General features: G+C 41.3%; 1 protein-coding gene across 2 annotated transcripts in view; it reads left to right on the top strand.

The window, feature by feature from the left end:
- lrrc1 (leucine rich repeat containing 1) overlaps positions 1 to 17,373 on the top strand; it is a 179,367-nt gene that overhangs the window by 83,002 nt on the left and 78,992 nt on the right. For both annotated transcript variants that reach the window (XM_072560262.1, XM_072560270.1), the window contains exons 5-6: positions 2,938 to 2,994; positions 4,261 to 4,324. In XM_072560262.1, the coding sequence (XP_072416363.1) occupies positions 2,938 to 2,994; positions 4,261 to 4,324 (121 nt within the window). The remainder of the gene's footprint in view (positions 1 to 2,937; positions 2,995 to 4,260; positions 4,325 to 17,373) is intronic.

Raw genomic sequence — 17,373 nt, 5'->3', positions numbered from 1 at the left:
CTGGGTGTGTTATTCTTCAGAGGGTCAGTGTGGGCCGTTGGAACTGTTTCCACACTCTCTGGAATCTAATCTAATCTAATCTAATCTAATCTAATCTAATCTAATCTAATCTAATCAAAGATAGACTGGGACTGACGATAGTGTTAAGGGTTTAGATGGAGAGGAATTTGTTAAGTGTACAAGAAAATTTTCTGATTCAGTTTGTGGATGTACTACTAGAGAAGGTGCAAAACTTAACCTACTCTTGGGAAATAAGGCAGGGCCGGTGACTGAGGTGTCAGTGGGGGAGCACTTTGGGGCCAGCTACCATAATTTCATTAGATTTAAAATAGTGATGGAAAAGAATAGAGCAGAGCTAAAAGTTGAAGTTCTAAATTGGAGAAAGGCCAATTTTGATAGTATTAGGCAAGAACTTTCAAAAGCTGATTGGGGGTAGATGTTCACAGGTTAAGGGACGGCTGGAAAATGGGAAGCCTTCAGAAATGAGATAACGAGAATCCAGAGAAAGTACATTCCTGTCAGGGTGAAAGAAAAGGTGGTAGGTATAGGGAATGCTGGATGACTAAAGAAATTGAGGGTTTGGTTAAGAAATAGAAGAAAGCATATGTCAGGTATAGACAGGATGTATCATCATATCAATATAGATTTGTATCATCAATAGTCACAGGTAAGGTGCCGGAAGACTGGAGATTGGCTAACATGGTGCCACTCTTTAAGAAGGATAGAAAGGACAAGCCAGGGAACTATAGACCAGTGAGCCTGACGTCAGTGGTGGGTAAGTTGTTGGAGGGAATCCTGAGGGACAGGATGTACATGTATTTGGAAAGACAAGGACTAATTAGAGATAGTCACCATGGTTTTGTGTGTGGGAAATCATGTCTCACAAACTTGATTGAGTTTTGTGAAGAAGTAGCAAAGAGGATTGATGAGGGCAGAGCAGTAGACATGATCTATATGGACTTCAGTAAGTAGTTCGACAAGTTTCCCCATGGGCGACTGGTTAGCAAGGTTAGATCTCTCGAAATACAGGGAGAACTCGACATTTGGATGCAGAACTGGCTCAAAGGTAGAAGACAGAGGGTGGTGGTGGAGGGTTGTTTTTCAGACTGGAGGCCTGTGACCAGTGGAGTGCCACAAGGATCGATGCTGGGTCCTCTACTTTTTTGTCATTTACATAAATGATTTGGATGCGAGCATAAGAGGTACAGTTAGTAAGTTTGCAGATGACACCAAAATTGGAGGTGTAGTGGACAGCAAAGCAGGTTACCTTAGATTACAACAGGATCTTGATCAGATGGGCCAGTAGGCTGAGAAGTGGCAAATGGAGTTTAATTCAGATAAATGCGAGGTGCTGCATTTTATAAAAGCACATCTTAGCAGGACATGTACATTTAATGGTAAGGTCCTGTGGAGAGTTGCTGAAAAAAAAACCTGGAGTGCAAGTTCATAGCTCCTTCGCAGTGGAGTCACAAGTAGATAGGGTAGTGAAGAAGGCGTTTGGTATGCTTTCTTTTATTGGTCAGAGTATTGAGTACAGGATTTGGGCGGTCATGTTGCAGCTGTACAGGCCATTGGTTAGGCCATTGTTGGAATATTGAGTGCAATTCTGGTCTCCTTTCTGTCGGAAAAATGTTGTGAAACTTGAAAAGGTTCAGAAAAGATCTACAAGGATGTTGCCAGGGTTGGAGGATTTGAGCTATGGGGAGCAGCTGAACAGGCTGGAACTGTTTTACCTGGAGCTTCGGAAGCTGATGGGTGACCTTGTAGAGGTTTACAAAATTGAGGGACATGGATAAGATAAATAGGCAAAGTCTTTTCCCTGAGCTGGCGGAGTTCCAGAACTAGAGGGCATAGGTTTAGGGTGAGAGGGGAAAGAAATAAGAGACCTAAAGGGCAACTTTTTCACGCAAAGGGTGGTACATGTAAGGAATGAGCTGCCAGAGGAAGTAGTGGAGGATAGTACAATTGCAACATTTAAAAGGCATTTGGATGGGTATATGAATAGGAAGGGTTTGGAGGGATGTGGGCTGAGTGCTGGTAGGTGGGACTAGATTGAGTTGGGATATCTGGTCGGCATGGATGGGTTGGACTGAAGGATCTATTTCCATGCTGTACATCTCTTGAGACTCAATGACTACATAACTCCTGCAATTGGAATAGACTTCTTTTCATATGTGACTGTTGCATCTGAAGTAATTTGTTGCAATGCTTCATTGGAAGATGAAAATACAGTTATGTTCAGAACAAGATTGGAATTCTGAACGAATAAATCATTGAATGGATAGTTTTAATTAGATTTTTGTCCCCTCAAATGATTACTTATTAAAAATGATCTGGTGATTTTTAGGTTATTTTAGCTGTGCGGGTTATGGTGACCGTTGTTACAGCAGACAGTGCACTGTGATTGTGCCTGGCTCCAGTATTTGAAAGTTTCCAAGTACAGATTGCATTCGTTTAATCCTGTTTCAAAAATATGAATTAAATTTTAAATGAGTTAATATATTACTAAATGATGAATTATTATTCATATCAAAGTGGCTGAGCATGCAAACTAGCACAAGCTAATCAAAGCCATTCATCTTGGAAGGGCACACTATTCCAGAATAATCTATTGAGAATGTCATACCTAAGAATACTGCTTATATAGACTTTTAGAAAACATTTGATATGACAAAGAACGATATGTTAGCGATAATAAAAGCATAGATTGGAAGTTATCTTGCAACATGGGTTCCTGATTTGGAACAGGACACAGAGTTGGGCTCGGGGTAGTAGACCCTGGCAGAATGAGACTTCACCAGAGGGCTTCCCCGAGGTCCATAGTAGTGTTTCAGCTTTACAGTACATGTAACAATGTCTTAACGAATAAAAATTGTAATTCGATTTGAATTCTTTTCTGCACTTTGTATTTAATTATGTTTTTTCTTACTGTTTCAGTCTTATAAACTTGGCATCACTTGAGCTAAGAGAGAATTTACTGACCTTGCTACCAGAGTAAGTGCAATGGAATTTTTGTCTATTTTTGTAATTGTTCACCAATATAAGTGGAAAATTATAAGCGATGCGGATGAAATTAAGTTCCTTGAATTATAATCTAATCTAAAATTATTTGAATTAAAGTTTGTAACTTCTGATTAAATCCTTCCAGGATTACTTGAGTCAGGAAATCTCCTGAGTTCATTATCAATAAGAAACTGTTTTCAGTGACTGAATTTGTCATTTTGGGTAGTGAGGTTTCTTAGCTCCTTGCCATTGGTGATCTCTGTCCTATTCCTGTCAGTGTAGAGAGATGGGAAATTTTTGGAAACCTATTGTAAAAGTATTTTTAGCTCTTGCCCTCGGCTAGTGAAAAGGAGAATACTAACCTGAATTTGATGGGAGATGGTCTAATTCTGCTTGTAGCTCATGTGCAAAGGGTCTACCCTAGTAAATCACAGGAGGGGTCCAGGTTCAAGTCCTTGTGTCAACTCCTACCTGCAGATGGGGGCTGCACATTGACTGGTACTCTCGTTCACTAATGGGGAAGAGAATTCAGCTATTCTTCTCATAACAAATGAAAAGTACTTATGCGGACATCTGACTGGGGGGCAATGTAGGTTATCCATGATGTCTGAGTGAACAGAATTCTGACATGACCATCCAGACACATGTGGGCAGGACACTGAGAAGCTGTTGGTGCCTGTGTGGATTATGCTATTAATTGATCCGGTGGTGATAGAGAGGCTCCAGGGGCCTCCTAATTGATAGAAAATTCTGCTCCCAAGTAGCTTGAGTCTCCCTGGATGGAAAAAAAATCTTCAAGAGCTGGGTGTGTGTCCTAAATTGCCAAGCTTTTAATTTGTACATGTTCATAGTTCTTTCATGCACAGATTTGTGATCCACCATTAGTTGAATAAGTCCAGAAATTGGTTTGTGCGTTTATTGTTAAGAATTTCAAACTGACATGGCTATTTTGCTATATCCTTAAATTTTCATTCTCGTTCCTATTTACGGCAACACAATCAATGCGTCAAAACTACTTAAATGTAAGAAGTGTCAACTAAGTTTCAAACTAAATGCCTTTTGTGTGGATACTGAATTTCAAAGCTACAGTTTTCCGCACCGATAGATACTACATTTTGTTTATGACTGCAAAATGTGTAGTGTGACCGTTATCAAGTCCTGTTCAGTGTCTGCCTATTTTAACTGCTGTCACAGACCTTATGGGTAAATGATATAGCAATCAAAATTTTGATGCTGAGAAGTCATATTATTTTGCAGATCACTTTCCCTTCTCTGCAAATTGGAAGAATTGGACCTTGGAAACAATGAACTATATACTTTGGTAAGATTTGTTTTAAGCAATGGCAAAATGAAAAATCAGCAAGTCATATGCTATCAGGGAGTGATTTTTCCTTTCATTCTGAGTAAAGCTTAAGTGAATCATTGTGTTACGTACCTATATTAGGACTCCTTGGCCTGGGTTTTGCAGTTAGCAGCAAAGGAAGCGTTTTTACTGCTGATCTCAACGGTTGCAAATGAAGGTCTGACAATCTTTGTGGTAGGAGTTTAACTGTGCTCCATGATGGTATAAGTCTGTTGCCAAGTCAAAGGAATGCCTCGGTGTCGGGCAGCAGTGATGTCGGGCAGCAGTGATGTCAGCCAGCCAGTAAACAATAAATTGAAATTTTATCAGACCAAATTCAGAAATTAGAAGCACTTAAAATCCTTTCCTTTTGAATTTATAATTTCGGATGGTGAAATAAAGATATGACTGTATTAAACTTAAGGTAAACAGACTTTTTAAAAATGTTGTTATAACTTTTAAAATCGTTATAAGGCAACTTGATACTTCATAAATATATAGAAAAACACTTTCCTTGTTCAATAAAGTTGCTTAGTTGTTGTGTAATTGTGAAGCTAGCAGTTGTGATCTTCCCAAGTGGAGGCTCTCTGCTTAAATTTCCCTCCCTCCTACTTTGCACTTTCCACTTTAGTTCCTCATATGAGTCTCCTATTTTCAGTTTCAATGAACAAGATGACAAGAGAAAAGAACGTGAGGGAGTTTCCCATTGCCGACCTGGTAATCTTAAAGGAAATGTAACTTCTCTTCCCAAGTCATGACTTGGAGATGCCAGTGTTGAACAGGGGTGTACAAAGTTAAAAGTCACACAACACCAGTTTATAGTCCAACAGGTTTATTTGGAAGCACTAGCTTATGGAACACTGTTCCTTCATCAGTTGGTTGTGGAGTATAAGATCATAAGACACAGAATTTATAGCAAAAGTTTACAGTGTGATGTAACTGAAATTACATGTTGAAAAAGACCTGGATTGTTTAAGTGTCTCATCTGTTAGAATGAACATGTTGGTTTCAGTTCGTTCAAATGTAAATCGCAGAACTTTCTTTTAGAAAGGTTACATTCTCAAGTGAACTTTAACAATTGGTGTCATGTTGGCCCAGATAATGCATTTAAAGTGTGAGGTGCCCTGTGTGAGACTGTCTGTGTCACGATGGTCAGATTGATTCTCATCTAAAAGCGGTTTTACAGAATCTTACATGGATTCATGCAGTTTTTAAGTAAAGTAAAATGTAATTCTGCAAGTACAAATTCATTCTACAAATTTATATATTTATGTATTCTTGTGGGTGTGCTTTGGGAGTGGTGGGAGGTGGGTTATGAGTGTCTGTGAGAGCGTGTGTGTGAATATGAGTGTAAAGGGTATAAGTCTGTGAGAGCGTGCATGTGGGTATGGGAGTGTATGTGTAAGCGTATGAGGGCCTGCGTGAATGTATGGGTCTGTAGGGGTGTGTGTGTGTGTATACATATAGTGCAATAGGGTCACCTGTAGTGTGACATGAACCCAGGATCCCGGTTGAGGCCATTTCCTATGGGTACCGAACTTGGTTATCAGCCTCTGCTCGGCCACTTTTTGTTGTTGCCTGTCCCGAAGTCTGCCTTGGAGAATGGTCACCAGAAGGTCTGAGATCCAGTGTCTAGGAGTGCCGAACTGTTCTCCGACTGGAGGGAACACTCCTGTCTGTTGATTGTTGTGTGGTGTTCATTCATCCATTGCCGTAGCCTCTGCTTGGTCTTGCCTCAGGGCATCCGTGCCAGCATTTCTGATGATAGACAATGTTGGCTGAGTCACATGAGTACCTGCCGCATACATGATAGGAGGTGTCCCCATGCGTAATGGTAGTCTTTTTCGATATATAATTTCAGTTGTATTGCACTGTAAACTTTTTGCTGTAAATTGTGTCCTCTTCCCAAAGAGTTCTTGGGTCTAACCCTTGAATATGTGGTTCTGCACCCTGGACCCAGAATAGATGTGATCGGGAATTAGCAAAACACCATTTCTGGTGTTGAGAATGTAAAAATTTATATTAATCTATTATCAGTTGCTGTTCTGAATATGTTATAATTTTATCATGAAATCTACATAGCACATGTCATTGATTTAATACTAAGTGTCATCCCATTCCCTCTTAAGTTGAAGTAAAACGCTCGGAGATGCAGTTGTTTTACCTTCTTTTATTCCAGGCCCTGGAGAGAGAGAGAGAATGATTGCCCATGTGCACAGACACAAGAATTCATGCTCTTCTCTCGAACAACAGCTTCTCAACAAATTATATAGTCATTTCACAGAAAGGAACATCCAGATAAGGCAACTTACATATTAATTGGGTGACCTTTACAATCAACGAGTATTGATAGCAGAGACCAAGCCCTTTACTGTTATATATTGGGTGTTCTTAACTTTCTTAACAGGACTCATACAATGGATACTTTTCCCCTTGTTAGTTTACCTTGCATACTGAATGCTTTCAATATTGTTAAATGGCTCTATATAATGACTGCTTTTCCACCTTGTTAACCCATTACCCTTACCTCCAGCACCTCGTTGTCAATGCTAATCTTATCTGATCTGAGTCATGCACAGCAGAACGTCTTATTTCACAAAACTCAGAACTTAATTCTTTCCCTGCCTGGTTTTACCCTACACACATTCTCATTCCCTCCTTCTGTCATTTCATGATAACCAGTGGCATAGGAGCTGACCTGAGTGCTCATTTAATAGTCATTTAAATCCTCAGTAGCTGGGTCACCAAGGCCCGTCCTGTTCGAAAAATTCCCTGCATGAGTCTACCATTCGATGTAAGATAAATTTCAGAACAGCTAATCCCAGGAAGATTCCTATTATAATTACCCCAACGTAAATAACCATGTTAACTAACTAGGCTTTCCACCCTCCGAGCCCCCATTCTCCCCATCTGGCCCATCCCTTGCCCTCCTTTGTAGACCTTAATTGTTCATCTATCTTGTGGACATAGCAAGTGACATTTGTGGTGTTGTTGTCCCGGCCCATGATACATTTGCCCTGTACTATAGGGCAAACACCACACTGGTGGGCGAGGAGGTAATCCATTGCACAGTGATTTTGCATGGAGAATAATTTGAGTTGGCTCAGGTTCTGGATGATGACTTTGAATGCCCCTCGGCCAGCGTTGCCCAACATGGTAAGTCTGCATGCAAGATAGTTACGGTTGTTGGCAGCCATATTAGCCCCAGAAGCCCCAACGGAGAAAAAGCCTGCTGCAGTGTAACCAGCTGCCTGTCCTGCAGTAAGGGTGGGAAGGTCTTTATAGGCAGTGCAAAATTCCTCTGAAACATCACATTTCTGGCGGCCATGTGCTGGTTCCCATACCCCAGACAGGGTACAGTCCTGAGCGGTGGTAAGTGGACTCTAGGAAGTTTGTGGCCATACTGTTGAAGAAGGAAAAGTAGCCCAGGTCTGTAAAAAGGGTTTCTGAACAGCCCTTATCGTGAGAATAATCATGATTAATCCAGGCAAATGTGGTGCCAGTTGGATACGAGGCTTCCTTAACTCCCCCATCCATGACCATTGAAGCATCTTTCACATTCCAGATGGTTACTGGGGAGTTTCCCTCTTTGGCCTTGCCACCATATATCTTTCCAAACCCCCCCCCCCCCCCCCCCCGCCCACCCATGTCCATGCGGTCAGAAGGTTTGGGAAGATACACTCAGTTTGCCATGGGGGCCTGTGCAGCTTTGTACCGAAGACTTATTCTTTGAGACTGTGGCAAACTGTTACTGGCCAAAGTGCACTGGTAGTGTAGGCTGCAGTCCCACTGAGGAAAAATGGAGAAGAGAGAGTTTACTCCAGTGGGCTGGGGGAAGCAAGCAATGGTGCCATCACTGTACAGCCGTAGGTAGACTTGCTAGAAATAATTGACGACAGTATATTCCTGGATAGTCAGTACAGATTGTTCTGTATTGGGGAGGGCTATGTGGGACTGAGTCAGGGACATCGTGGGAGGGGATGTGCCTTGTAGAGAGGGGTTATCTTCAAGGGCCTCCCTGTAGCACTTCCTGTCATACAATAGATGATGGTCTATCCCTTTCAGGGGGTCCCTTCTACAGGTAAAGTCAAACTTGCAGCCCCAATGCCAACACAGAAGTTGCCACAGATTTCTTTGGTCCAGGATCAACTTGAGATTTGTTTGGGCAAGTAGTCCATTACAGTAATCGATTTTAGTCACATTCCATATCCCAAACAGATTCCCTTGCTTATTGGGACAAGCAAAAACATCTCCCCTGCAAAAATGATGGACCTGATTGCCCTGTTTGCAAATCCTGACCCTCCCTTTGGTATGCTGGATAGAGAGAAGTATATATATCCCTGCTAAACCTATGATAATGCTAATCTCCATTCATGTCCTCATCCCATCACCTTACTGGAGGTGTGTAGAGGCATGCAGTGTATCAATAGCAAGGCTGACAATACAGAGGTACAAATTAAAGTTTTTTTTTAATCAGTCCTTCTTAGTCCTTTTACTCCTCCTTCTCTTGGTTCGTCATCCACCGTTTACATTCACTCAGGTGAATCCAGCGATCCTTTCCTTTAACCTTCACTGCGGTGGGCATTTGGAGCAACACTAAGAACGGTCCTTTCCAGCAGGGTCCTAGCTTCAGTCTTTCCCAGCCTTGAATTAAGACCCCCTTGCCAGTCTCTACTCCTTCCCAGTCACCGTCTCGATTGGGTGGGGTGGTTTAGTGGTTTCCTTCACTTGTGAGTGGAGAGACTTTCGAGACGTCATTAGTTCTTTGAAATAATGCTGCATTTCACCTCCCATTATATGCAGATCTGGGGTGGTGGGGCCTGGTTGCCATCCCATGGAGTTCGTCCAGGGCGACCTGATGTTATTTTAACTGCTGTGAGACCGGTATTGGTTTGGGGAGTAATGCGTGTGTGGTACAGGCCAATTCAGTCCTGTTTGTAGAGTGAGTTTAGTAAGTTTGTCTTTCAGAATTCTATTTGCACGTTCCACTGTTCCTGCTGCCTTAGGATGATATGCACAATGGAACTGTTGGTCACTGTTGAGGATGATACACAGTCCTTGGTTGGTTTTTCCAATAAAATGAAGAGGGATAGAGAAAAGGTCATGCTGTAAATCAATGATGGTGAAACAGGAAACCACAGCGGGAACCTGCTCCAAGATGGTTGCAGAGTTAGAGATGGTGGCATGGAGGGGTACAACAATGTCATTCATGGATCAAAGGTCCTGAACTAGACACCAGTCAGGTCTCCCTGGCTTGGGAACACTGAGGATCGGGGTGTTACAAGGCAAAAGGCAAGGGACAAGGACACCTTGTTGCAAGAGGGACTTGTTCAGGGCGGAGACCATCTACTGCTTCCTTTTTAAGGGGATACTGTGAGACACATTGGGGTGTAACATAGTCCTATAAGTATATAACAACAGGATCGAACAAGGTTAACCCAATATCTGTCTTGGATATTGCTCAGACCCTTGGGTTGTGGGGACAGTGGGGCCAGTAGAAGGCTGATGGTAATGGAGGGTTCCATGGCACGAACTTAACAAGGAGTAGTAGAGAATAGTACCCCGCCCCCAGAACCATTGTGGACTACCGCAGAGCGCAGGGTCAGTATTAACCAGGGCATTAAAAACCATGGGCCCCATTTCACTGGCCACAAGGCCGTCCAGTACAAACAGTGTAATATGAGGGCTGATGCCCGGTGACTGGTGCCAAAGGAAACTAAGCACTTTAACACCAAGTGCAGACCCATCATTGCCGTTAACGAGGGCATAGAATGTATTGGCGGAATTTTGCCCTCAGTAATGGGCGAACAGGGTCTTTAATATATCAGAACATCCAGAAGGATCGTATGCAACAGTAATGTGAGGTTGGAAATTTTCGCTGGGTGAAGGTACGTCAAGCGGCAGGGAAAAGTCAGAGATATCTAAGGACCACCATTAGGGTGGTCTAAGTACCCAAGGGGCGCGATGGTTAGTAATACTAGAAATGCTAATTCCTCCATCCGCACAAGTGACTGATAGAGACATTCTCTGCCATTTGAATCTACCAGCAAGGTTGAGGCCCAGAGGAGGAGTGACTACAAACTGAATAATGGAATTCTGTTGTCTATAGAGGTCAAGGGGAATTCCTGGACGTGGAAGAAAAGACCCAAGAGGTGCAGTTTTTTTAATCAGTTAAGGGGAATTGGTACTGTCAGCATTTAGCATTGAGGATATAGCATTGGTGTGTAAGAGGAAGGGTAAGCAGGCAGACTCCACCCAAAGGTAAAGGACAGCTCCTTCTCAGAAGAGGAGGCGAGGACGGGACAATTTCTGTGTTTTGGAGAGGGGTCTTATCTGCTGAGTGCCAGTCAGTGAGAAAATGGGTTGTGGGCCGAGAAAGGAGCATGGCAGTTGGGGGTTCTGCCTGGGCCTGTTGTTGGGGTCAGATGGGCCCAACAAAGGACTGTCTATGTGGACAGTCATGCCTCCAGTGGCCAAAGGAACTACAGATGAAACAATTTGTCGGTGGGGGGTGGGGTTTGGGTATGGGCGAGTTGAGGTCCCCAGCCCTGATCTTGAAAATCCTGTGTGTCCGACCAGGGCGAGGAGGGTGTGTCGCGGGTATCACAGGACCATTAGGTTATGTGGCACATCCATGGCTATATGGATTAGCCCACTCTGGGACACAGGGCAGTGGTTCCGTTTGATAGCCTGCGGTGTCATATCGTGGGCCATATCACAGGTCAGTGAACCATTTTGTGCTTAACAGGCACAGGCGGGCTGGAGTCATTCAACTCCAGAAGTAGGGACCAATAATTTCATCTGAGACCTACTTTTTTCTGACCAATCTAGGGCATGAGTATGGATGGATTTACCTATTTCATCAGGGAGACGCTACATTAAGACTGCATTGAACTGGGCAGAGATGTTACCCACATTAAAGGAGGTATTGCCAGCATAGGTGGCACAAGTGGAATGGAACTTGTTGTAAAAGTCTGGACCGTCTTCATCTTTTAGGTGTACAGTTTAGAATTTTAGTTAGATCAATAGGTTTTTGAAGGGTGTGGCGCAGGGTATTTTGAATTGCATCTGTCTGATCATTTTCTCTCGGGACAGCAGCAGCAAAGGCCTCCCAAGTTGCATGGTTGACCAAATACACTTGCTATTTTTCAAGTTTGCCAGAGGTGCGCGTCATGCAACAGGGACTAAAAAGATCCTGGGGTGTGATTTGATAGATTTGGATAGTACTCTTGAGATGTTCAATGAAATCTTCAGGTCGGGTCTTCTTGTTTGGGGCGCCATTTATAATCATCCACGTTTTCTGTGGTTTCCATGGGGTATAGATGGGGATTGTGGGTCTTTGAGCAATGGTGTTGGGGCCTGGACTAGGTACTTGGTGCAGCGGAAACTGTTGGTGCGGTGGTTCAGGTTCTGGGCAGTGGAACCTGCTATTGGGGCGATTAATCATAGCATTAGAACTCGTAGGCAAGTCAGCATCAGAGTCAGGTTCGGGTGCACTATGCAGGAAACTGAGATCTGGGCACCCTGTCAAATACATTTTTTGTCGAGGTTTTCCAGAAACTGCTCTGGCTTCCATGGAGGAATAGGCTTCAATGTTGATTTACCTCGATTTAAACAACTGCGAGTCCCACAACAGATAGGATCAGCGTATGTGACTGAGGTAATAGCGTTACTGACTTGACCCTCTCAGGCTGGAAGGGGGAGTTTAGGGAAAAATTAGGGGGGCCTGTGGCAGAGCTTTGGGGGATCAGGGACTGATTGTAGGGTGGCGGTGATTCAGGTTGGGGGTGAAGGTTTGCCATCGGTGCTGTAGGGGTAGTTCGGGGGCAAACAATTGTCATTGGGATCTTCCCTACTATCCAGAAAGCCTGGAGTCCAGACATGTCCAGTGGTGCCTGAGAGACACTTTTCTCACTTTTGTCTTTAGCAGATTTGGGTTTAAGATCATAGATTTCACATAATGCCTTTCAAACCTCCCAATGATGGATTTTCCCTTTATCGTCAATAGTAGGAATAGTTTTACATTTAGTGGTGTATTAACTTGGTGGGAGTTTTCATTTATTGGGTGGCCACTGTTCTCCAATTAGTAGTTAAATCTTTCCATTTTTGCGAAATATTAGACTTCCACACCACAGCCTCCACTTTTGAACATTTATCTGGATCCCAAGTTCCCCACAATGACCATTATTAATTTCCCAACAATTTGTTCAGACGGGCAGTCAATCTATGATAATTTAACTCACCGTGCAGATTATTATGACAGATTTTTCCAAATGGGAATGAAAGACCCGATTTATCAAGGGTCTGTCCTAATTGCCTAAAGGTACTTTAACCGTTTCAGATTTAACAAATCGATTCCCACTTAAACACGGAAAACTTGAACCTCAAACACAGAGAGCTTGAAGCTCACCTAAACACAGAGCTTGAACCTCAGCACAGCACAGAGGACTCTAACCTCAACCAAACTGACCCCAGGGGACTTGGAACCCCAGTACCGCGCAGAGGATTCAAACCTGAATCACACACCCCCACCCCGATGCAGTGCCTAGGACTCAAATCTCAGCCTGCTTGTGAAACTGCGTCTCTCGACTGAACTAATTATAGTTTGAGGAATCCTTAGAATAGAGAATGATCGGACGAGGGGACCGTCTCTGGCACACTGGAATATCGAGAGGGATCAAAGTTTAAAATCTTACCTTGTGGGCCCATCCGTCTCGAGACACCATTGCTTAAGGTGGCCGTTGACACCATCTGATTGGAACCTATCCATTTGGATCCTGTCGACTGCACCAGTTTTGTTATCCTGTTATCCTTTCGGTTGAAGCGAAACGCTTGGACACACAGTTGTTTTACCTTCCTTTATTCCAGGCCATGGGGAGAGAGAACAATCGCCCATGTGCACAGAGACATGAGTTCACAGTCTTCTCTCGAACAACAACTTCTCAATGAATTATATAGTCATTTTACAGGGAAGAGCATCCAGATAAGGCAATGTACATATTAATTGGGTGACCGTTACAATCAATGGGTATTGATATCTGAGGCCAAGCCCTTTACTGTTCTACAACGAGTGTCCTTAACTTTGTTAACTGGATTCATACAATGGATATTTTTCTCTTTGTTCGCTGACCTTGCGTACTGAATGCTTTCAATATTGTTAAATGGCTCTACATAATGACTGCTTTTCCACCTTGGGTAACCCATTATCCTTGCCTCCAGCACCCCGATGTTAATGATAAGTTCTTGATCTGAGTCATGCACAGCTGAGCCTCTTGTTTTCTCAAAACTCAGAACCTAACTCTTTGCTTGCCTGCTTGTACCCGATACACATTCTCTTGAGAATTTGAACGTATTGTGCCATTCATCCTGCCTCCAGACATTTAATTACTTGAGTTTGGTTTGTATTGTCACAAAATTCTTTTATGGTGACAATGTAGTTGGTGACTGTTGATCTCATTACCACATGTCCTAAATTGAATGGTACTAAACTGAATCTTTAAATGAACCTTTCACGGGAGATTATGCACGTAAATCATTAAGTTGAAGAAGAGTTCTCCAGTTATTAGAGGATTGCTTGTGAGTCTCAAAACAAAGGTAGTATTCAGAAAATTTCAAACTGTCTTGTTTATAATGGACAAAATGTCTTGTCATGCTGCTAAAGTAGCACAACTGAAATAATTTATTTTGGATTGTGAGATAGGCTTTATTTAACTTTTTGCATTTAGTTTTCTTTTAAAAACTTATTTTCAAAGGACAAAGAAATTTTAAGGAGCACCATCTGCTGAGAGTTATCTATGTATCAGGTTCTTGTAAATTAAACCTCTAAACGTACCTAAGGAGTAAAATAATTGGAAAATCTATTATTTGTGTTCAAAGAAATCTAGTGATTGCAAAATGTTTAAGTGCCTTGTATTGGTTTGTTATTGACGTTTTCCAAGTTGAGGTCGTGATCCTGTCATTCTGTTAAGAAATGAAGCAACTGCTGAACATTACTTTAAGGACTTATCACTACTTCAGGTCCTGTTTTCAAATACTTGCCTATAACGCTAATTATACTTAAATGACAAATTGCAACATGATCATGAAATGTGTTCTCAAATTAGAACGTAGCTTTGGAATGGTGCAGTCACAATCTGAATAGATCAGAGAAATAAAGCACGCACTGTTTACATAGCATCTTTCACATCCTGGAGACATCTCTAATGAAGAACTTTTCAAGTGTATTTGCTTTGATAATATAGGCTGAGGTTGCAACCAGTTTGCATTAAACAAGGTTGCACAAATAGCTATGGGAAATAGACCAGGGTTAGTTTTTCTTCCTATTAGGTGAATGTTGTTCATGACATCAGGAAAACCAAACCCGATCTTCAAAGAATGTTGCCCACTCTTTTATGTGCACCAGATATTATTAATTTGGTATAATTTGGCATCTGAAAGTTGGTATCTCTGATGGTGTACTTTGGCACTACAGTAAAGTATCGGGACAGGCAAGAAAAGATCAATTCTAACTATTGTATGCTCTGAGCAGGCAATGCAGAAAAGATCATTCCTTTGTTTATATGACTGGTATTATGACAATTTTGATGACTACATTTTTTTAAAAAATGGTTCCATTTGTCAAGAATTTACAAAATGAGACTTGCTCTTACAGCTTGAATGATCAACAGGAAATAGTGGTAAGCTTTCACATCTTTAGTTTCCCCTTTTTTTGATCCTTCTGTCCTTGGAACTGACTCAATTTCTCCTTGGAGAGATTTAATGAGATATTAGTGTGTATTGAGCCGCAGGAAAAGTTAAGTAGGCAGAAGAAATAACTTTGATTAGAGAATCTACAACGTAAATAAACTTCAGTAAACCATATACTGTGAAAAAATATGTACTTTTAACTGTCTGGACCAGATGTGATGTGGAGATGCCAGATGTTTGGAAATAAACCTGTTGGCCTATAACCTGATATGTGAAATTTAACTTGGACCAGATGTGTCCAATTTAGAATCCACAAGAAAATAAGTGAACCTGTGGTAATTGTTTCCAATGACCCTGTAAACACCCCAAGGATTAGAGATGATGAATGTTGTCTTGAAAAATGAATCTGGAAATTTTACACTAATTTCTGCAGCATCTATTGGGTAGAGAGTTTGAGTGTTTTATTAAGGATGCTGTAAAAGCTTACTTGAAGGAAACTAAAGTTGTCAATGACTGACTTGTGTTTAAATGCAAGTTCTAATATTTGCATTTACATTGTGTTGATCTCAGTGTTCTGCACCAACAGTGTTTCGTGGAATTAAACAATCTATTTAGTAGCATTAGGCCATGTCACAGTAATCTGATGGAGTTCTTTGAGGGAGTAATTGAAGGGGAATTTATATCTACAAAACTTTCTTGGTTTTTTTTTTAAGGTGTTTGATAAAGTTCCAAGTGAAGAATTTAAAGAAACTTAAAATCATTTGATAAATGTTCAGTTAATTGGCTTCATTGATACTAGGAAGTAATATCGATAAAAGCTGAAGTTGTTGGTAATTTGCAAGAATCCATGGAGGCCTGAACTGGATCATCTGTTCATACCATACGTAAATAGTGAGTAAATAGTTCATCAGAAAATTTACTGACACAAAACTCTGTCCAAGTGATGAATAAAATTATATAAACAGCATTCAAAACCTCTGTGGCTTAATTAAGTATTAGGCTAAAACTGGTAAATGATCTTAAAATAAAATTTGCATTGAAGTACCAATCATGCACAGGAGTGAAAAATGCCCATCAGAAAAACAATGAAGGCATTACAATTTCCAGCAAGAGTGATGAAAAGCGATTTGAACTTCCACTTCACAGCTGAATGAATGAAATGACTTCATTTCATATTTTAAACTTTTATAGCATCTTAAAAAAAATTGACTGAACCATTTTGTTCACAGCTTCTGTTGAAATTACAGAAAATGAAGTTCCCCTTTTTAAACTTATCATCCATCATGTTCTTCACAGAATTACAGTTCTTTTTGCAAACAGTCCATAATTATTCCTAGTGTTGAATAAGGTCTGCATATCTCGGTTTGCTCCATATTACAGTTAAATACTTTTCCAGGCAGTTTTCCATTCAGTTTTTGAGAAGGATTTTAAACTCATCACAAGCTGTAAAGTTTGTTCGAATGATTTTTCAGCATTCCCCCCACTTCACCATCATGACAGATCAGCCTTCTGTAATCCTTAGATGGCTGCACAGTGCAACTGTTCAAATAGAGATAGTCGTTCTCTTGTATCCAGCTGTCAGAAAAGCTTAATAGCTAATTCTCCCTGCTGACCATACACAGCCGTGATATTCACTGATTTGTAAGGAAGGCTGTAGCCTGATCTCAAAAATGACTTCCTTTTCCCTCCTTCCACTGGCAACGTTAAGTGCATTAACTTTACATTCATATACATATGCAAATTAGCAATAATTTGAATTGAACTCTCTTTCATCTTTGAAATAAATGGACTATTTACAGCAGAATTATTGCAGCCCAGCATCTTCAACCCTACTTGTTGAGACTTCAGGAGGTTTTGTGTCTAATTATTAAAATTACAGAGATTGCTGTTATTGTCTGTAAGCATGAATGAATTACACCCCCTTCTCTGCAACAACAATCAATGCCTTCTTTTAATCACTAACACCCAGGTTTACTGTAAGACGACATATGACATAACCTCCTTTGTTTACTCTAAATTTAAAGCTACAGTCCCAAATATAATCTTATAATCTCATAATTGTGAGGAAAATTTATTAAAAGGCAAAGTGTAATTACCACTTAAAATTAAAGAGTTCTAAAAGTGGAGCAAGTATTAAGCTTTGCTTTAAAAGCACACGACCAATGCCCAAATTAGATATTCTCTTTTTAAAAATACTATTGAGGGGAATGATGGGAGGCAGTTAGGCAAGAGAGGCATCCTGATCTCCATTAATTTCAGAGGAAGATCAATGCTGTGTATATGTATAAATGGTAGTTTCTAAGAGGTCTGCATCGTTTTCTGAGTTCTGATGGACAATGTGG

This window comes from Chiloscyllium punctatum, chromosome 3, assembly GCF_047496795.1.
Source record: "Chiloscyllium punctatum isolate Juve2018m chromosome 3, sChiPun1.3, whole genome shotgun sequence".
Classification (NCBI taxonomy): domain Eukaryota; kingdom Metazoa; phylum Chordata; class Chondrichthyes; order Orectolobiformes; family Hemiscylliidae; genus Chiloscyllium; species Chiloscyllium punctatum.
The sequence above is the reverse complement of the archived record's forward strand: the minus strand, read 5'-3'. Positions and strand labels throughout refer to the sequence as shown.